The sequence below is a fragment of the Micromys minutus genome (assembly GCF_963924665.1).
Source record: "Micromys minutus genome assembly, chromosome: 1".
NCBI classification, from domain to species: Eukaryota; Metazoa; Chordata; class Mammalia; order Rodentia; family Muridae; genus Micromys; species Micromys minutus.
In genome coordinates, this window is record NC_137969.1 from 84,701,116 (window position 1) to 84,723,222 (window position 22,107).

Here is a 22,107-nt window from a genome sequence, read left to right on the forward strand (position 1 = left end):
TTCACCGGGAAGAGGGGTGAATAAGCTCCCTAGAGACCACTATGAAGGTACCAATCATGATAAGGAAGCCCCACCCTCACAACCCATCACTTCAAAACCCTTCCACCTAATAAAGCCACCTTCAGGACTAAGAATTTAACATTTTACAGATTGACAGGGCATAGCCTCTCAGTCCACGCCCATATTTCAGAATGCTTCCTCCAGCCGTACCTGTCTCAGATAAAAAGGTCTCCCCTCCTAATATGATGAGAACATCAAACTATCTTGGAACAAAGGAAGAAAATATCTCAGTAGCTAAGATCACTTACTGTCCCAATGTAAGGGCCTGAATTTGGACACACAGCACCACAAACAAACTCCAGGCAAAGATGCACATACTTGCACCTTCAGCACTTGTGGGGCTAAAACAGTGATGAGGGGGAAATGTATACAGCACCAAGTTTATGCATTAGAAAACTCTAAAATTAGTAATTAAATCCCAGTGAAGTAAAATTAGTGTCTATATTAAGAACTCAGGGGGAAAAAAGGTGGAGCAAAATAAACCTAAAGGAAGAAAGAAGAAAGGACAGGGCCTGGAGATGTAGTCAGAACTTGTCTAGTGTGCACAAAACCTGAAGTACAGAAAACCCAGAAAAGGAGCAGGAGAATCAGGGGTTTAAGGTTATCCTTAGCCACATAACAAGTTGAAGGTTAACCTGGGTTACACGAGACACAGTCTTGGATTGGGGCTGGGAGGGAAGAGTTAGGGTTATAATAAGGGGGGGGGAACCAGAAATCAGTAAGCTGACAATTTTTTTAATCAATAAATGAAGAGCTGGCAGCTTCTTTTTCTATATTATTGTTACATATATACATATGTGTATGTATATGCACCCACAAATACTTAATTACAACCTTAAAAAATGTATTCGTATACTTTTATGCAAAAATGCTGAAAATTTGTACATTTATCTTTGTTTTTTAAAATAAAGTAAAAAAATAAAATTAAATTAAAAAAAGAAGAGCTGGCATTTGTAAAAGACTAATAAATGTAACAAATGTCAAACAAGAATGACAAGAAAAATAGTAGAGACAACACAAATTACCGATGTTTTTGAAGTGAAATGAGGCATTGCTGTAAGCACCACCATTGTCAAAAGGAGCAGACAGGGCAGGCTCTGTACACACAGCTTGACACCCTACGACTTGGAGCAAATGGATCAGTTCTTCAAAAAAGTGCAAACTGCATCTCACACAATAGGGAAAGACTATTGAGCAGCCCCACAGCCATATTGGACTTGCAGTTTTTAGACATCCTAAAGAGAGGTCTGCAGGCTCTAACAGTTCTACAGAAAAATTCTACCAGACATTTGTAAAATTATCATATCTCTTCCAGAAAATAATGCAGGAAAGAAGGGAAACAAGCTCAGCCCATACATTAAAATATAAAGCAGTAAAAGACATATTCACATAATTACAGACCCAAATTGAAATACACACATAAAAGAAAAAGCTTAACAACTTATCATCCCATAAAATGTAGTTTTATCTGACTCCAGCTAGAAGTAGAGTTCAGACCTCTTGCCTAGTTTTTAGGAAGTTTTGGGTCTCATCCTGAGGACGGCATAAACCAGGCAAGGCAACAGATGCCTATAATCCCAACGCTCAGGAAATGGAGGCAGGAGAACCATAAATTCAAGCTACACACCAAGTATGAGGCCAACTAAGGCTACATGAAACTACATCTCAAAAAACAAAAACTAAAGTGGATATATGTAGCGGGGGGGTGGGGTGGGGGGGTGGGAGTGGGGGAGGGGACGGGAAAAAGAAGACAACAAACTCCACTCCACAGAAATCTGCGGCATCTCCCTCAAAGGAATCCCAGGCAGAAGGGATAAACCCCACTGGGGGTGGTTGTTCGTGATCTTGTACCTGCCATTTGGGTCTTGCTCTGCAGAACCTTAGGACCACCAGTCTCCAGCGCAACTATGAACTTGGAGCGGGTGTCCAATGAGGAGAAGTTGAACCTGTGCCGGAAGTACTATCTTGGTAGATTTGCGTTCCTGCCTTTTCTTTGGTTGGTCAACATTTTCTGGTTTTTCAGAGAGGCGTTCCTCGCTCCAGCTTACACAGAGCAGAGCCAAATCAAAGGCTGTTTGGCGCTCAGCTGTGGCTTCCTCTTCTGGGTGATTGTTCCCACCACCTGGATCACAATCTTCCAGATCTACTGGCCCCGCTGGGATGCTCTTGGGAACTACCTCTCCTTCACCGTTCCCCTGGGCTCTCCCTGACAATGTGATGTGCTGGTGATCTGTTCTTTCTCCCAGGATGGGCTTTTCTGCTCAAAGCTTTCTCTCAGACACTGAAGACATCTGTTTCCCATTTCCCAGCTGCCCCAATAAAGGACCCTAACTTAAAAAAAAAAAAAAAAAAAACCTACACACTCAAATAGTCTACAAATAAACCTTATTATTAATAACTTCCAAATAGCTTCCGCATACAGAATAACTATAAAAGTTGGCATGGTGGCACCCATCTAGCCTGTAATCCCAGAAACAGAGAATCAGGAGGTCAAGTGCACTTTAAACTATATTAGGTCCTGTTTCAAACACACACACACACACACACACACACACAGCCTGATGTTTAATATGCCTAAATCAGCTCAATGGTTGAGCCACTCCCAAACGTCCACATTGCTAACTTCTCCCCTCTGATATGTCTGAATTATTATTTCCTAATATCTATACTCCATCTTTGCTGCTCCAGACCCATCGGGGAGGGGCCCGTGAGGCCCGGATCTTACCTGGCTATGTGCTTTCTCTCCTAAGGTTCTCAAGCTTGATCCTCCTGCTTCCCTGTCATGGTGATTCAAAACTCCTTCTTCTTCCCAAGGTTCGCTTGTCCGGGAAATCTAAAGTCCTGCCTTAGTCTCTCTGCCCAGCCACTGGCTGCCAGCAACTTGCAGGTGTTGGAATACTTCTCAGTAACAGAGAGAAAGAAAATGCTGATACATGAGACTATGTGGCGGACTCTCCAGAGAATAACTAAGTGGTTTCTCTAGTAAAACATTCCTAAAATCACAAATTCTGGACGTGAAAACCAATATAGTAAATGGTTTCTAGAAATTAGAGGTAGGAGAGGCTCAGAAGGAAAGTAACTTTGTCTATAAAAAGACACTAAAGGAACTCTTGTTGCATAAACATGGTGTGTGTTGTAGCTTCACTGTGTTGGTAACAATATTCACTTTGCAATCTTGTACTATAAATCTTAAGATGTTACCAATATGGGAAACCAGGCAAAGGGTGTGAGGATGCTTGAAATTTCCTTGTGTTATTAAGAGTGCTATTATTTGAACATAGGATTTGTGTAGCCCAGGTTGGCCTCAAATCCCTCCTCTATCTCTTGAATGCTGGGGTTATAGGCATGCACTGGGAGAGTGGGTTTTACTATGTTGGGGATGGAACTAGAGCTCTGCACGTTCCAAGAAAGTGTTCTGCCAACTGAGCCACATCCCTAACCTTTGTTTCGACAGTTTATCATCTCCTGCAACACCATCTGGAAGCAGCCCGAATGTCAGAAACGTAGAACTGAATTGTGATGAGGGAACAGTAAATAGTACGAAAAACAAACAAACAACCACATGTAACAAAACAAAAAAGAAAAAAAAAACCCTGTGAGTGCTTGCTATGTTATTCTGTTTATGAAAAGCTTTAAAGCAAGCAAAAGTAATGATGTATTCAGAGATGCATCACAAATAGACAAAACTCTAAAGTTAGGATGGTGGCTATTGTGGGGCTGGGGACTTGGAAAATGGGGGAGGTGTTGGAGAGGCTTTGGGTTCTGGCTCTAACTTGGGTGGTAATTACATAGATGTTTGACTTTAATGAGTCATCATGACTATAATGAGCCTGTGCACATAGTTGTCTTGTTTTTCTGTGTAAAGGTCTGCGACGAAATTGCAGGACTCTCACAATTTGTTGGTTTTGCCTTCAGAAAAAAGATGAGAAAGACACGCAGGTGTGAGATCAGATTGTGGCGAGAAAAAGGCAATACACAGAAATGTGGGCGGCATATTTAAAACCTGCGAAGAGAAAGTAAGGAGGTTCTGAACCACAGAAGTTCCCCTGTGGCAGCGGAGTGGAGGGGAATTGAGAATGAGTCATCTACCCTGGTGATATCTTTCTTATTCCCGATCGGATCAGACTGGGAATATTTCTCATGTTCTGGATTTTATTTTGGTGGAAAGTTCTGTAGCTGAGCTTATCCTGAGGGACCCAGTTTCTCCCTCCTCCCAGTCTTCAGGATTTGTGAAACAGGACTGTCAAGCAGAATCGTGAGAATTCTAGCCTGAGAAGCCTTGGCTAGGCTCACTTCCCTCCCTCTCCTGTCCTGCTCTCCAGGGAAACCTTCCGAGGAGGAGTACTTCACAAGTTCCTGTTTGGGGTACAGTTCATAGCTACCTCTCAGTCTTAAAGACTTGTTGAAAGTCTGACCACCTGAGTTTAATCCCTGGGACCCATATGGTGTAAGGAAAGAACCGATTCCTGCAAGTTGTCCTCTGACTATCACACGAGGGCTATAGTATGGACATCTACACATACATACACACACACACACACACACACACACACACACACACACACATAATATTAAGGCGTCATCAGTTAAGAAACCCCTAGCATCACTAACATTCCTCTTATCTCTTTCCTGACAGGTCTGACATCACGAGCACATACTCTAACTCAGCCCACTCCACGAGGGACCTTGGGTGTCACTAAACTCCCAGTCCTAGATATGCCCTTAAGGTAGCCGTCAAGGCAATTCCCTTCAGTGAACAGCAACACACTCTGGTGCCCAAACTTTCTTTCCCAAGCTGGACCCCACCTGCAATCTGCAGCTCTCCAGATCCCCACTGAGTCATCCCTAGGGAGCCCCGACTGCTGAGCTTTGCGTTTCTTGGACTAAAAGGCTGCGGATTTGAGTGAGAGGTTTTTCTGGACCACCACTCCAGCGATCCATTACACCACTAAGGGCAATCCTCCTGGCGTGTTGGGGATTCTCTCAGGACTCCCTCCAGCTCTTATCACCTGCCCCCACCTTGGTCACCTGGAGGAGCCAGGAGGTTCAGGGTTGGGTACCCAGCCTGCGCGCTCAGAGCCGGGGCGGGCAGAGCAGCCTCACGTGGGCCGGGCCGGCCACCGGCGCTGGGAGGAAGGCGCGCAGAGTCCAGGGCAGCGCTGCGCGGGAGCCACGGCAGGAACCCCGGCGGAGCGAAGCAGCTCAGGCCTGGGGAACTAGAAGACAATTTCAGACGCAGAGGGAGCGGCGCGGCGCGGCAGAGGAGCAGACGGATTTCTGGGCTCGGTGCGTGGATGTGCCCAGCTCCAGAGTGCTGTTGGGGGCGCCTAAACACCTAGGTAAGCGTGCGCCGGCGCCGCCTTACACCGGGCTCCCAGAGGCGCTGGCGGGCGGCCCCTCGAGCCCCTCGCGATCAGCCTCGCACCACTTTGCCCTGCTCTGGCCTGCTTTCACCGGGATGCGGAGGCTGAGCCTTGGCACTGGCAACCCTCTGGGACCTAGGAGACAACTCGCGGGGCAGGCGATATGGGATGTTTCCTGGGATCTTCTAGGCAATGGTGGGTGCGGGAGTTGTAGGGCGCTGCCCTGCTCATTGGCAGCCATCGGTTGATGTCTCCAGGTTCCAGGAGGCTAAGCAGGGATTTTCCTGAAGTTTCACAAAATAATGAGGGCAGATGCGCTTCTCGGAGCGGGATGTGTGGGCACAACAAACGGAGGGAGTTCGGGGACAGTTGTCTTTGCCAGGGACTCCGGGTGCAGAGCAGCCGGTCCGGCTCCCCAGCAGGTCCACTGCCTGCTTGCTTCTGAACCCCGATCTCTTGCACCTGCATCCCAGACCCTGTATCAGTCACATCAAGGCTTGACCCAAATAGAGACTAGGGACAAAGGGAGAAGGTCTTGGAGTCTGCTACCAGGTCCTGGTCACCCCAAGCTTTACTGCTAAATGTTAGTGCTCCACAAAACTCTATAAGGGTGGTGTCCTCAGAGCTCTGAAACCCAGAAGGCAAGAAAGAAAGGCAGAAAAAAACCCTACGAACTATCCGCTTTCCAGGGCTATTCAACCCTTTGATTTAATTAGGGAGTGGGGGGGGGGTTGATTTTGTTTGTTTTGTTTGGTTGGGTTTTTTTTTGTTTGTTTTTTTTTTTTTTTTTTTTTTTTTTGGTCTCACCAGGACCTTCCTTTTTCTGCATGGACCTGTGGGGCCCTGGATATCTGTGCTTCTTAACAAGTTTGATCTGGCTGGTTTCTAATTCAGACGCATTCTCTAGGTTTTCCTTTCTGTGAGGACAGCAGACCCTCTCCCACATTACTGGCCTCACTATAGAACAGGAACTGGGGTTCTTCCGGGTAGGCTGGGGGGTGGATTCCAGGGAGGCAGCCGTGTAACTGGCAGGGATTGACATGTGCAGTGGGATCTCTGTGTCCTGTCTGTGTCAGAACCAGTCCCAGGAGACAGCTCCAGACACAATAGGAGACAGTATGAAGAAACAATTGTGGGAGCCGAGATACCATCGTACGCTTGGCTAAGGATTTCCCGGGCTTTGCAGTCTTCGGAGAAAAAGCAGCACCTTTCCACTAGAAGGAAGGTTAGGAAGCCACACGTTTTGATCCTGTTTCTTTCAGTCTGGCCAGAGGTGAACCAAAGGAAAGAAGGAACAAAGGCATACTCTGATAACTTCTAATTCCCCAACCTCCTCTCCCAGCTCCCATAGCAGGAGAGGAGCTCAGGCGCATACAGAGACAAGTCACACCAGTATCCAGAGAGAAACCAAGTGTAGGTTTCTGGTGGTTCCCCTGTGCATTGGGCAAAGCAGCATCCCAGTTCCCTGCTTACTCCAGGAACGTGCTCATAATCCCACCATCCTGGGTGCTGTCTGCCTGAATGGAAAACTTCTGAGTCCTCTGAGGAGAGGGCTATTGGCACAAATAGAAACCCTGGATGGCTGTGGGCATTGCTGCCAAAACTAGAGATTTGCCTTTGGTGACCTCAGAAATAACATCCTGAAAAGGCGGGCATCACAGTGTGTGTGGTCCCTGGCAGAGGGTTCTGAGTTATCTTTAGCCTGCCCATCTGTAATTGAAAAGCAGCCTGGTTCTAGTCCCTTTGTGTACAAACGACCTCTGGCAACAAGGAAAACCTGCCCTGGGAGGGGCCGATAGCCTTCCCTCAGGGGCCCTCAGTAGAGTCCAGTGATCTGTAGAAGAGGCTCAGAGGCTCAGGATAGGAGCTGGGAATGCTCTAGTTAGTCACTCCAGGAGGAAAAAAAAAGAGCCATTTGATATTGGCCAGGGAATGAGCATCCTTTGAGAAAAGTATCCAGTAAATGACCTGGTGGTTATTAACTCCCAGGAAAGCCCATACTGTTTAAGTATCATTATTAAGTGTCTTCTGTGTGCCAGATGCAAGGCATTGCAAAATCAATTATTACCTCCATGTTTAATGTGAGGAGCCTGAATTTGGAAGGCATAAGATAATTTGCAAAGATCATAAAGCTAGTGCACGACAGAGCACCGACACCCCCATCCTGCCATGGGATTTTACTTACTTCCTCTCCACAGAACTAACACCCTGTGGTGCCCCAATCCAGAACCATCATGAGCATGCACTGTTTTTCACACAGAGATGTTTGTGATTCCATTAGACTTCAGGGAAATTGCTGGTCTAGGAAAAAAAAAAGAAAGAAAGAAAAAGAAAGAAACAGATGCTGTTCACTGATTTTAAAACACAATTCGAATCATGGAAACATAGACCCCACACACATATACATGCACACACCCCCACTTTAGTTAACAAACAATGAAAAGACTGATAAGGGCAGACAGGCTTTCATAAGTCCTAGAAGGAAAGTGGAGTAGTCCATCTTCTTTGGAGACATTTTGGAAATACCCTTTTCTTTTTTTCTTTCTTTCTTTCTTTTTTTTTTTTTTTTTTTGTTAAGGTTTTACTGTGAACAGACACCATAACCAAGACAACTCTCTTATAAGAACATTTACTTGGGACTGGCTTACAGGTTCAGAGGTTCAGTCCATTAATCCCAAGGCAGAAGCATGGCAGACATGGTGCAGATGGGGCTGAGAGTTCCACCTCTGGTTCCAAAGGCAGCTAGGAGAAGACTGGCTTCTAGGCAGCGAGGATGAGGGTCTTAAAGCCCACTCCCACAGTGACGCACCTACTCCAACAAGGCCACACCTCCAAATTTAGTCAGTCCCTGGGATGAGCATATTCAAACCACCGCATTCATCAAGATTAGAAATCTCTGGCCCATCTGCCAGTTGATTCCATTTTTAGAAACTTAACTTGTTCCTTGCTATACTGGTACATAAACACAAAGGCATGAGCATATCACAGCATTGTATGAAGTATGGAAGTATGATATACTATGTGTATGTCAAAAGGAAGCTTGTTGAATATTTCATCATACTTCCAAACAGCCAAATACTACTCTGCTCATTTATAGGGAGATTGGGAAGTCACCCATAAAACTGATGGGAATGTTTTCCAAGGAGAACACAGGCTGTATAAAGAGTATAGAAAGTATAACATAGTATTTATTATGTTATAAAAGAGAAAGATAGGAGAGTCTAACAATATCTATTGTTCCCGGGGCTCAGGAGAACAATAAAAAACAAGAAAAAGAAACTTTTTATACTAAATGTGCTTTGTTTGTTTTGAATTTTGAACTATGTAAAATTTCAATAACATCAACAACAAAAATAAATGTCTTTCCCTGCCTTGTGCCTGCCATGCTCCCTCAGGCATGTTTCTTCAGCTGAAGTGCTGATGTTTGTGCTGCCCAAGAAGATTCCTTTGGATGAAAGCCAAAGGACAAGGGCCATCCAGAACTCCTTTGAAAGCCAGGGTTGTACTTGGAAAGCAGGGAAGAAGAGATGTGTTTGGACAGGAGGCTGTCTGGGCTGGGTAGGTAAGGGATGCTCATTTAGCCTTGGAGACAGCCTGAGCAAGCAGAGCCATCTTTCTTCTTGTGATCCCGCTGTTATCACAGGACAGGGACTTGCACACAATCCTAGGAAGACCACGAGGAATGCAGTAACATCAGGAGATATATAGGTCTGACTCTGGGGGTTGCATGTGGCCCGGAGATGGGAAGTAGGGGACATGTTTGAAAGAGCAAGTCTCTTTGTCAGTGTTCTACTGATGCTGTGAAGAGACAGCGTGCCCGTGGCAGTTTTTTTTTTTTTTTTAAAGAGAGCATTTAATTGGGGCAGGCTTAACAGTTTCAGAGTCTTAGTCCACTATTGGCATGGTATCATATAGGCAGACATGGTGCTGGAGAAGGAGCTGAGAATTCTACCTCTGGATCCACAGGCAGCAGGAAACCTCAAAGCCCACTCTCAGTGACACACTTCCTTTAACAAGTCCATACCTACTAATCTTTTTTTTTAATTTTTTGTTTGTTTGTTTTTAATTTTTTTAGATTTATTAATTTATTTCATGTATATTTATGTACTGTTGCTGTCCTCAGACACACCACAATTGGGCGTCAGATCCCATTACAGATGGTTGTGAGCCACCATTTGGTTGCTGGGAATTGACCTCAGGACCTCTTGAAGAGTGGTCAGTGCTCTTAACCGCTGAGCATCTCCAACCCCACTACTAATCCTTTTTAAACAGTGCTGCTCCCTAAGCGTTCAGATATGTGAACCTATGGGGGCCATTCTTATTCAAAATGACTACAACAGGTCTGGAAATTATTCTGGGGTTGAGCTGGCCAGAAGGCTCAGTGGTTAAGAGCACTTGTTGCTTTTCCAAAGGATCAGAGCTTAGTTCCTAGTATCCATGTGCAGCAGCTTGTCTGTAACTCTAGCACTGGGAGATATGATTCCCTCTTCTGGCCTCTGTAGGTACCTGTATACATGTGGCATACACTCACATAAACATATTATGTTGCCCTCAGATATTTGGGCAAGGAAATTTTTACTGAGTGGAGTAGTCTCCTAAGATGTCCCATTGACTACGTTGATCAAGATACCCCCAGTTTACTTCCTTGCCCCTAAGAATTCCTGTCCCCTTCTCCCCCCAGCAACCCAGCCTGGAAGTAATGAATGCAGAGGGAAAGGTGGTGGGGTATTAGATACAGACCTCCCCTTTTCAGGCAGGACAGGCTATGAATAGCAGACTCTTTTTCAGCCACAAGATGGGTTCTCCAGTTTTCACTGGAGACTTTCTAAGTTCCAAACACTCTGTGAAGCCCTCTGCTTACCCTGTGTTTTTTGCCCTCTTGAACTTGGATGCATGAGAGGTCTGACTCTTTCCCAAAAAGCAACACATCTTTCTTCTGCCCCCACAGACCTCTTGTTCTCTGTACAATACCTTCCAAGCCAGATATGCTGACATCACCTCAGCACACGTAGACCTACTTTGGATTATGACCAGATATGGCTGGGAGTCACATGCTTTGATGGTTAGAATCAATGCAATATGCATAAGTTTGTCTACATTGCAGGGCTAGGACAAAGTTATCTGTACTCTTGGTCAGATGCCCCAAGTGCAGATAAAAGATAGGACTGAGACAGCCTGTGACATCCCCCAGAGAAAGGTGATTGTCCTTGCTTTGGTCCAGATACAAATGGTATGAAAATCTGTGACTGTACCAAGGAGAACGTTCAGCAGGGGTATCCCTCAGACCTCAGGTCTAGGCCTAGAGTCTGTGACATTTAGAAGAAACAGCCCAAGGCCTCTAGGAGCCTTCCTTTCTTGTAGCTCATCAGTGAGCACTCACCTCTGACTTCCACTTCAGAGAGAGCTTGAGTTTTTCCCCAAATAAATTCTGGTGCACAGAAGGCGATTGCTTTTTTTTTTTTTTTTTTTTTTTTTTGATGTCCTATGGTTGCCTACAGAGGTAGGAGCAAGAAGCTGTCCTGGGCTCTCAGCCAAGGCTGCTAGAATTCAACCATCAAGGGAAAAGCCGGAGAGCCCACTAATTTTAAAAAGTAGAAAAGGCTTACATAGCATACTGGTAGTGAACAGTCAGTTCCACTCACCTGAATTAAGAAGACATGCTCAAGGCTCTGGGAAGTCAGAGCCAAGCAAGGCATAGTCCCTAGAATCTTCATACCTGAAAGCAGTATGGGTAAGGACCGTTCATGTCATCAGAAGAAATGTTAAGTAGAGAAACAGGTGACATGATGTCAGGGGCAGAAGCACTAAGTGGATCAGAGGCTGGTCAAGTGACTCTGGTAGATTATTAAGGTCCTTGGAAGTGACCCTTGAGGTAGACCTAGGTGGTGAAGTGATTTTGATTGCTCCAGAAAAAGAAAAGGGCAAGGCCAAGACGGTAGCGTGGACAAGGTACAAGGTTAAATAAGAAGTAAGGAAACATGAATATATCCTTATTTAGCTTCTGCCACAGCCATAAAAACAGGGTCTGGTTCTTTTGCTTCTCTACCTTTTTGCTACCCCCTCCTCTCCTCTCCTCTTTCCCCTTCTTTCCCACTCCCTCTCTCTCTCCACTGGTGCCCAGTGTTGCTCATTTGCTAGGAAAATGCTTCACTACCAAGTCCTATCTGCAGCTTAAGACATTTAAAAATATTTATAGAGGGGAACTATTTATAATCAGTATAAATGTGTGTGTGTGCGCGTGCGTGCGTGAGTGCACACGCACGCATGCGCCCATGCACACACATGCACGTATTTACTGCAGTATGTCTTAGTGGTGCCTTATAGATACTAAAAGTGAAGTCTCCTGACCTGTAAGACTATCATATTTTATACAAGGTCAGCTTTACTTGAAAAATGGCAGCAGATAGTATTTTATATATCATACAGTGAAGACCACCATTTCTGTTGTTCCTGGTTGCTGTGTCTCAGAGGATTCTTCAGTGGGGACATGGGTACAGGGACAGGACAAAGATTATCTTCATTTCTTCATTTCCTTACTCAGGTGTCAACAAGATGGCTTTTGTATGTGACACAGTGGTAGTCTGACTATGGGGGACAGAAAATAGGGGTGTACTCGGCCATGATCTCTGCGCTATCCAGGGGCACATAGCTCATGGACGAGATCACAGGGAGGGGGTGTTAAGTGCCATACTGGAATTGGGGACATAATATGAGGAGATAATATGTGCTTAGTAAGCACTAGTTTCTAAAGATGAATAAAAACATGCTAAACAGAACAGACACTGCAAAGAGACAAATTAGAGGACCAAAAATTCCCATGGACCTGACAGTGGGGCTTAAAATTTGTTCATATAATGAAACACAGCAAAATCATAGTTCTTTTTAGAGAATGTGAAACTATGAAATATCCATAGGTTACAATTGCTGAAACATAATTTGGAGCTAAGCAGGAGAACGTCCTGTGCTAGATTCTACCACAGGTGCCAACTGTCAAGAAAACTTAGGAAACAAAAACATGAGGTTAGAAATATTCTATCAGCCCACTCTTTTCCTATAAATTGGGAGGAGGGACTTCCCACATTCTGTTTTAATGCAGGAAACCCTCACGCCACCTGGTAGGACACCAGGACTCCGAGGAAACATTGGCATTTGAAGGTTGTTGATGGTTTTAGCAAGGACAATTTCAGCAGCTAATGAGGCTAGAAGCCATATGGGATTGAATGGGAAAGTGGGCATTGCATCTCCAAGACACTAGCGAGTATTTGTCAAATGTCCCCAGGATGCATTGTTGAGAAGGAAGAAAAATAGCCAATGTCCCAATTCTCATGACATCACTCAGGAGAAACAAACTGACCACTAAAGAAACAGATGCTGTGGTTAAAGCCATAGAATGCCACAGGCTATCACAAGAGTTTAATATTAATAATATATATGGAGAAAGGGAGAGGAGTTTAGGTAGGGAGAAGAGCTCAGAAGATGGACAAGGACATTCCAGGAAGGACCCAAAGGCCATCCTTAGGGAAAGCATACATCTGAGGTTCTGAAGGTCAGTGGATGTAGAGCATGGAGACCAAGACAAGCAGAAGAGGTCAGGATGATGAATACACAGTCTCAGCCAAGAAAGGGTGTTGATGGGTGGCTCTGTGGACCGAACAGCAGTTGACATTGATGATCAACCTCACCATACTGAGAAGCACCCAGAGATTAACAAGGCTCAGTCAAGGTGTTGGGAGGAGGGCATTTCCAGAGAACCTTGACTAAGGGCAAGAAGATCCACCCTGAGCTGCTCAGCTGTCTTAGTTTCCCTGTAGATGGTCCAAGACCTCTGGAGCTCTGAGCTCAAGTGAACTTTTCCTCCCTTTAAGTTAACTTTCTCAGGTATTTGTCACAGTAGCAGAAAATCTATCAAGCTGTGACCTAATCAGAATGTCTGCTCTTAAAGAATCATTCTGGGGCTGGGAGATGACTCGGTAGGTAAAGCATTGCTGTGCAGATGTGAGACTCGGAGTTTAGATCTGCAGAACACATAAAGCTGAATGGGGGAGTGAGTGTGTAATCCTACCACTCCTATGGCAATGGCTGGGATGCAGGCACAGGAGGACCCTTGGAAGCTTGCAGGCCTGTCACACTGGCAAAAAGACCCACACACATGAGAATATACACACACATATGAGAACACATACCCAGCATAACAGCATAAGTCCTAGCCAAAGCCTTTAGGGAAGAAAAAGAGTGTGTGTATGTGTGTGAGTGTGTGTGTGTGAATATGTGTGTAAGTGTGTATATGTGAGTGTGTGAGTATGTGTGTGTGAGTGTGTGTGTGAGTATGTGAGTGTAGGGGGTAGGTAGTATGGGGAAGTGCACATGTGCATGTAGACGTGATCATCTTTGTATGAATGTGTGCAGGCTAGAAGTCATTACCAGTTGTCTCCTATTACTCTCCACATATTTTAAGACAGTCTGTCCAATACTGGATCTTGATAATCAGGCAACTAGATGATCCGCAAACCCATAGGATTCTCTTGCCTCCTTGATAGACCAGGAGCTGTAGCCATAGACCTGATCTCTGTACTGTGCCTTTACAAGCTGGGGGTCTGACTCTGCTCTTCACAGTTACATAGCCAGTACTTCTCCCCAGCCAGGCACATCTCTATACATCAACCACGTAGCCATCTGATCAGGACAACAGACACACTTCACACACACTCACGCAGCTCAAGAATGAGTAAAATTAACAAAGGAAGCAGAAATTATTATACACTCAAAACACAAAATGTTGATTAAAGGAGGCAAATCAAACGAAAGGCTATGCCTTATTCACAGGCTGGAAGGCTTAACATTGCTAAAGTGCAGTTCAACTTTGCTGATTTTATAATCACTGTCTTTGGTGAGTTCATTGGTTAGTTCTAACATTTTTTATGATCTATGAACCTTTAGGGCTTTGTGTGTATACCATGTCTCTGTGAATAGGAGTGATTTTATTTCTTTCTTTCCCTGTTAAAATCCCAATGGAGTTTTTATAGAAATACAAAACAGAGAGCCAGGCAGTACTGGTGTACACTTTTAATCCCAGCACTCAGGAGGAGAGGTAGGTGGATCTCTGAGTCAGAGGCCAGCCTGATTTACAGAGTGAGTTCCAGGACAGCCAAAGTTACACACACAGAGAGAACCCTGTCTCAGGAAAAAGAAAGAAAAAAATATATATATATATATATATAGAGAGAGAGAGAGAGAAGAAATACAAACAGAGAAACAGAGACCAGTGAGATGGTTGTTCATTAGGTGAAGGTACTTGCTACAGGACCTGGTATTCTGAGTTTGACACTGGGATCCATATGATAGAAGGAGAAACCCAATTCCCAAAGATTGTCTTCCAATACCATTTTATGCACATCCCCCAAACCACACGCAGAATAAATAAATAAATAAATAAATAAATAAATAAATGCAATTTAAATTAAAGAAAAATGCACAGTGTAATCTTAAAATCCGTGTAGTACCATAAGACTCCTCAAATACACAACAACCCAAAGCCAGAGACACCACAATCCTACCCTCTATTACAAATCTACACCAATTACAATAGTTTGGAGTAAAATAAAGACAAACAAATAAAGCATCAGAGCAGAATTTAAGAGTTCCTAAATATACCCACTTGTATATGTTTAATTAATCTTCACCAAAATCACCAAAAGTATACAATAGGCAAAGGGCGGTCTCTTCGATGTATTGTATAAAAAAAAAAATCCACACACATGATAGAAAGGTGGATCATAGCTGACACCACACTCAAGAAAATCCAACTCAGCATGGATTGCAGACTTCCACGTGAGAGTGAGCTCACACCTAGTGCTTCTGCACCATGTTTTTAAAAGCCAGTGGGAAGGAACCAGTTTAAAGATGGGGTTATAGACCACAGGGTCATTTGCAGTGAGAGGAAGGACATGGGTAGTGTGGAGTTTCTGGTGGAGGAGCTGATTTCAGGAGAAATAGACTTCTCTCCGTGTGATGGCATAAGACCTGGGCAAAGAACATTCTTCACCCCAGGGCATTAATAAGGAGTAGCAGATGAGGTCTCTGTGTGCTCTGATGTATAGCAGAAAGCCAAAGGGGAGGCAAGATGGAGGAACGGGTGTATTTTAGAGCCCTGTGAGGAGGGCTCAGTGAAGAGAGGAGGGGGAGCTAGGCAATAATGATTTGTTGCTCATGTTAGCTAGGAGACGGTGGGCCTATTTCCTAATCTGTAAAACAAGATTGATAACTACGAAACCTTGACCCCATTAGATTTGTGGTTCACAATGATTCAATGACCAACTAATGTAAGCTGTCACTGTCACTTTCATGGTCACTGTCAGTGGCTAGCACAGTGCTGAGCACATAATCAGTTTGAATTTAAAATATTCACTAATTCTCTCAGATACTTAGTATCCTAGAAGTGGTCAGACACCACTGAACCACCGAGCTCTTTTTTGTCTAAGCACTTGGAAGCCTTTCTTCTGCTTAGTGCTGAGATATTTGTATGTGCTATTTAGCCAGGGCCGATTCTATTAAGAGATTTAATCATATGGGCAGGGCACTGAGCCAGGGTAAGAAGAGATTCAATTAATTCCAGTACTCAATCTCTTTGGACCTTGTATGAATAGAGGCTAGGCCATCTCTGGAAACCATTCCTTTATTCCTTCCTTAATGTTTATTGAAGCAACTTTGAGCCAGGCCACACATGGGGCTAAGATACCTCAATGAATAGGAATGGTTCCTGCCTTCATGCTATGAATCTTATAAGGCAAATGTTATAATGGCTACTTCACAAAGTTCTGGGACACCCGGAAGAAAGAGCCCCTAGCTACACCTAGGCAGAGAAGCTTCTGGGGCACGTAGGGAAAATCGGTGTGTGACCTGGAACCTAAGATATATTTGTAAATAGGCAGCAAAAGGGAGGCCAAGAACTATATGTAGTCTAGTCATGTCAGAGTATGGAATATCTGCTTTGAGAGAGATATGAGAGTAGATGGTGAGTCATGCGCTGCCTGCTAGTCTACAGACTGTTACTTGGTCCTGTAGGAGTTGTGGGACTGATACAAATTTCTGAGCAGTGGGACAACCCTCCCTGGTTGATTTGGCTCTCTCTAACAGTAAAGGGAAAGTTTGGTTATGGGAGTTTCATAGGATGGGGTGGGGGCAGGGATGTGGCCACAGTCACTATGATCAGAGGCAGAATGATTGTCAGGAGACAGCAATGGAAGCCCAGGTGTGGGCTGACCAGAGGACTGCTCCAGAGAAATTAATCCTAATTATGACCATGGTAGTGAGTGAGAGAAATGTAAGTGGTAGTCATTGACATTAAGGAGACCATGACATCTGAAACTGGGGTGGTAAGAAAAGCATTTCTCTTTGTTAAAGTTTCCCAGGATTGGGGGCTGGGGGGAGGGAGAGATACTGAAATTCTTGCTGAGAAAGAATCAATAATAGGGAAGAGTGTGTAACAAAAGATAACAGACAGCCTGGGCCTCAAGATAATAGAATTAAACACTTTTGACTTTAATTATGAAAAATAGAAAAGATTCATGCAAGATTTAAACTGTTGTCTCTTGTTTCCAAGATGAAACAACCATTATAAAATAGTTAGGCTATAGACCCAAATGCCAGGACCACATCAAACTTTGCAGATAGTTGCCCACAAATTTAAAATGAGCTGGTCCCAGAGAGTAAACCACTATTCAAAGAGTACACATGGACAGACCCATGGCTCCAGCTGCACATGTAGCAAAGGATGGCCTTGTTGGGCATCAATAGGAGGAAAAGCCCTTGGTCCTGCCAAGGCTCGATGCCCCAGTGTAGGGGAATGCCAGGGTGGGGAGGTGGGAGGGGGTGAATGAACACCCTCATAGAAGCAGAGGGAGGGAGGATGGGATAGGGGATATGGGGAACAATCTGGGAAATATGGTAACATTAGAAATGTAAATAAAATATATCCAAATCAGAAAAAAGAAAAGAAAACCCTGGGCACAGATATAATTCAAAACACACTTAAAATGAAAACCAAAAAGACATGGAAACAGAAAAGACTTTTAGGAAGAGAACAGGAAATAAAGAGATGAGAGGGAAATGGGAAGACTAAACAAGTGCCAAATCTTTACCAGGCACCAAATGCACTGGCGGCTTGATCTTAGATTTCTCTGTTCCAGTCTCATGAAAAATAAACTGTTATTATTATAAACTACCCACTCTGGTATATTTATTTCACTATATTAGCCCAAGTAGACTAAAATAGAAGCTTCATTAAGTTTACTTGTAGTTGTCAAGAGAATAAACCATGACTCCCCCTTTTTGCTTAAAATCTTTCACTTAAAATAAGTGCCCAGTTAGATGAGGGACTCTGACATGACTCCATTGCACATGAAAAGGCAAATGATTTTAAAATCTCACCAAAAATTCATGAATTAAGTCCTTGTTATGACGAAAGGACAGAGAGTAGCTTATAAAGCAAATTTAAAAAAAAGGATTCATCCCTGTGACTCCACAGATCTTATGAGCATTTATGATGTGAGACGTCTTAATCACACCTTAAATCCAACAGGTCATTAATAATAAAATAAATCGCATTTAACAGCACAAAAAAAAAAAAAAAAAGATGAGGTAGATGTGGTGGTGCACACCTTTAGTCCCGGCATTTGGGAGGCAGAGGAAAAGCTCTGTGTTTGAGGCCAGCCTGATCTACATAATGAGTTCCAAGACAAATGAGGGCTATGTAGAGAGACCCTGCCTCAAATAAACAAACAAAAAGATGTCCAAAATTATCTGAGTCCTTGTGGTAACATCATAGCCTGTGATAATGTCTTAGTGGAGTACCTTTCCCGAGTCCTCAGAAAACCATTACCAATGTTTTTTTGCTGAGGGGAATAGCATTTTTCATCCCACAATATAATCTGTCCCTTAGCTTAGGTCTCATTGCTGCCTCATATCTAGCATAGACTGTTCTGGGAACATTGGATAATTGTAGAATACTATACATAATCCGTGCCCTTTAAGAGCTCATAGTATAATTATAAACTCCAGGTGGATACACCTAGAAAAATAAAGAACAGTAGGTGCCTTGTATATCTTCATAGGCAGGGTTAGGTGTTGATAGTGTGTAAAAGAAATAAGTAGATTACAACTATCTAGAAATGACTTAATGAGCCAAAAGAAGACCATGGTATTTAATAAGACAGAAGAGGTGTATTCTGTCCACATGTTAAAGGACAGTTTCCAAGGTGGCATTATTGGGAGTTGGTAAACCTGCAGGACTTTACTTACACTTCTTCTGAACAGCCAGCCTGTTGGGCAATACAAAGGCATTTTGTTGTCAGAAATGCACCATTCACGAGGATTTGAGGGCAGTGATCTCTTTACATCTTGGCCTTTTGCCATAAAGTACACAGAAAAAGTTTCTGCCATTGCCTTCTGATGTTCCCACCAGAAGTCCAAAACAATAGATTGCCCTGGTATTGGACTGAAAGCTTCAGACCTATAAAATGAACTCTGCTGCTTTGTAAAATTCATACCTTTTGTTACAGTAGTGTGAACCTGCACGATGTGCTCACATAATGTGTAGAACATGTGACTGGACTTTAGAAAGAAGATGGAGAAGGGATGACCCACATTCTTCTGGGCTTTGAAGCTTTGATGTGAAAGAGGAGAAAAACAAAGAAATTTTACATTGGAAAAGAAACCAAGTTTTAACCATTTGTATTGATGATTCCTATGAGACACCTAAGAATATAATATTTTTGAAAGCTACTAGTTTAGAACTCAAGGACAAGCCATGATCGTGTAAGTTCCCAGAGTAGACATGGTGGAGCAAGGACAGAAGCCTGGGAAAGACCAATGATTGTGAGTGTGGGGTGGAGTCCGATGCAAACAGGCTGTTAGTAAAGTATATGTAGAATCAGAGCAGGCAGTACCGTGAGGGACTGAAGAGATCAACTGGGGATACGTTTTGAGGAAGAGCAACTGGACAATCTCACAGTGTTTGGGAGACCACATGGAGGTCATTAAAGACTTTCTGCAGAAGCCGTTTTCAGAAGCCGGAGCTGGAAGCCAGATCTCAGCAAGCCCAGAACAAACCCATCGTGAGAAGGCAGAGGCAGCAGATACAGATGCTGGAGATGTTTGGCTGTGTACGGGCAGAGAGATGTAGCAGTAGATGGGCGGCTGGTGCAGGGGTGTGGAGACTTCAAGTGTGTTTAGTCCTCATGAAAAGAGACGGCTATGGTAGTAGCAGTGTGGGGGAGCAATAAACGGTTTCTAAGAGTTAAAGAAACTGGATAATAACCATGAGCTGAAAAGACAAGAGCCAGGAGGGAGGGAGAAAGGGAAGAGGCAGAGGTAACTTAGAGTCAATGGAGTGCAGACTTCGGGGAGGGTTCGACATATACCCAGACCACGAATGGTACTTGGCCAGTCAGAAAAATCTTTCAGCCTTTATTTTCTTTAATTAATTAATTAACTAATTAATTAATTAACTTTATGTGCATTGGTGGTTTGCCTATATTTATGTCTCTGTGAGGATGTTGGGGCTGGAGTTACAAACAGTTGTAATCAGCCAAGTAGGTGCTAAAAATTGAACCCAGGACCTTTAGAAAAGCAGCTAATGTTCTTAACTACTGAGCTATCTCTATAGCCCCCTTTGAGCCTTTATATGGGAAGTGAAGAGGATGAGGCTTCAGTTAATCCTGGGTAAGACTAGTTAGGCTATGAACAGGGCAGCAAGCTCAGGTTTACCCTTAATGCTGTCTGTCTCACTGGGGACAGAGGCGATGTTGTTTGCTAAAATGAAAGAGGGTGGAGTGATATGAAAGATGAGAAGCAAGGTGAAGGTTTGGAGCAGTCCCTGAGGGGGACGGCTGTATTGTAGACTCGGGATTTCAGGGCTGGGCAATTGAGCAGTGATGGCTGTGTTGACAGAAATGAGAGTTGTTACTTTGGGGAAAAGATGTTTGGTATGTTTTGAGCCTGTTAACTTCACTGCAGTGGCAGGAAATCCATGTGAACAACCCCAACAGGTATAAGCATCTCAAGGGAACACGGCTGCTAAAAGCCAGCATCTTCTCCAGTACCTAGCCTCACTAACTGGGCAGAACTCAGGGTCACCTCTGCAGACACAGGATGGCAAAACAGAGGTCCTTGTGGCAAGCTGTCTTTACTCACAGTCAGAGAGGCTTAGATGATAAGATTATTGAATTCTTGAAGCTTTGGTGGAAAAGAAGATGTGGAAGCCATGCTGGAAAAGTCGATTGGGGAGAACTGTTCAGGAAACTTTCTAATCTCTGTGCTTCTGTAACATAGGCTTGCTCAGAAAGCAGGCCCACATGCTCTGGGGAGAGATGCTTGTTTATTTGGGCTTCAGGCTTTTCCCAATTCCCACCAGCTTCCCAAATGGTTCCTTTTTAGAAGACAAATAATAACTGGATTTTCTGGAATTTCCAAATAAAGCTTAAGGTATATATATATATATATATATATATATATATATATATATATATATATATATATATGTGTGTGTGTGTGTGTGTGTGTGTGTGTGTGTGTGTGTGTGTGTGTGTGTGTGTGTGTGTGTATGTATGTATGTATGTATGTATGTATGTATGTATGTATTACTTTAAGCGGATGACTGTTTTATCTTGGGTGTATGTCTGTTCATCATGAATGTGTCTGGTCCCTGTGGAAGTTAGAAGAGGGTACCAGACCTCCTAGAACAGGAGTTACAGACAGCTGTGAGCTACTTGTGGGTGCTGGGAATAGAACTCTGATCTTCTGCAAGTGCAGCCAGTATTCTTAACCACTAAGTCAACTCTCCAGTCTCAAAATGAAGTTTTTAAAATGTCTAATTTAAGATATTTTACTACAGTATTTGAAAGGAAAAGATGGTTTCTTGGAAACAGACCTATCTTAAGGTTGCTATTACTAAGATAAAAGAAAAAATCATAACCAAAGGAACTTAAGGAGGAAAGGGTATATTTGCTTCCACACTATAGTCTATCACTGAAGGAAATCAAGATAGGAACTTGAGCAGGGCAGGAACCTGAAGGCAGGGGCTGATGCAGAGGTCATGGAGGAGTGCTGCTTACTGGCCTGCTCAATATGGCTTGCTCAGCCTGCTTTCTTATAGAGGCCAGGCAACCACGATGGGCTGAGCCTTCCCACGTCAATCACTAGGAAAATGCTCTACAGGCTTGCCTACAGCTAGCTCTTATGGAGGCATTCCTGACTGAGGTTCTCTCCTCTCGGATAACTCTAGCTTGTGTCAAGGTGACATAGAACAAGCCAGGACAAGGCCTTTTATAGTTTAGGGGAAAAACAGCAGAAAAGAAAAAAATCTAAAGCTTCCCCTCCCTCACCATTCATCTTAGCTTTATATCTGTTCTTGTGTCTGCCACACTTCGTAGCTCTCTGTGGCCCATGAGTGTAAGTGTGACAGGTTCTCGCTTCCCTAACCATACACACATACTCGGTCCCATTCTTTTCTTCTTTCCTGGCCTCTGTCCATCCACCCAGGCATGACCATTAGCAGATAGGGCCATGCATGTTGAGAAGGTTCCTAAGTACTTTCTTCTTAGGTGACAGAAGACTAGTTCCTAGAGTTCCTTGAGTCCTCATTTCCAAACTTAGGATACCCAGAACCTCTCCAAAGTCCAGCAACTAG

At 43.8% G+C, this 22,107-nt stretch overlaps 1 protein-coding gene across 1 annotated transcript; it reads left to right on the forward strand.

Moving 5' to 3' along the window:
• Positions 1-1,967: 1,967 nt before the first annotated feature.
• Positions 1,968-2,270, forward strand: LOC308430877 (gamma-secretase subunit PEN-2-like; the record flags this gene model as incomplete). Its single annotated transcript, XM_080930155.1, has 1 exon — positions 1,968-2,270. The coding sequence occupies one exon, from the start codon at positions 1,968-1,970 to the stop codon at positions 2,268-2,270; it is 303 nt and encodes a 100-aa protein (XP_080786281.1).
• Between the last annotated feature and the right edge of the window lie 19,837 nt (positions 2,271-22,107).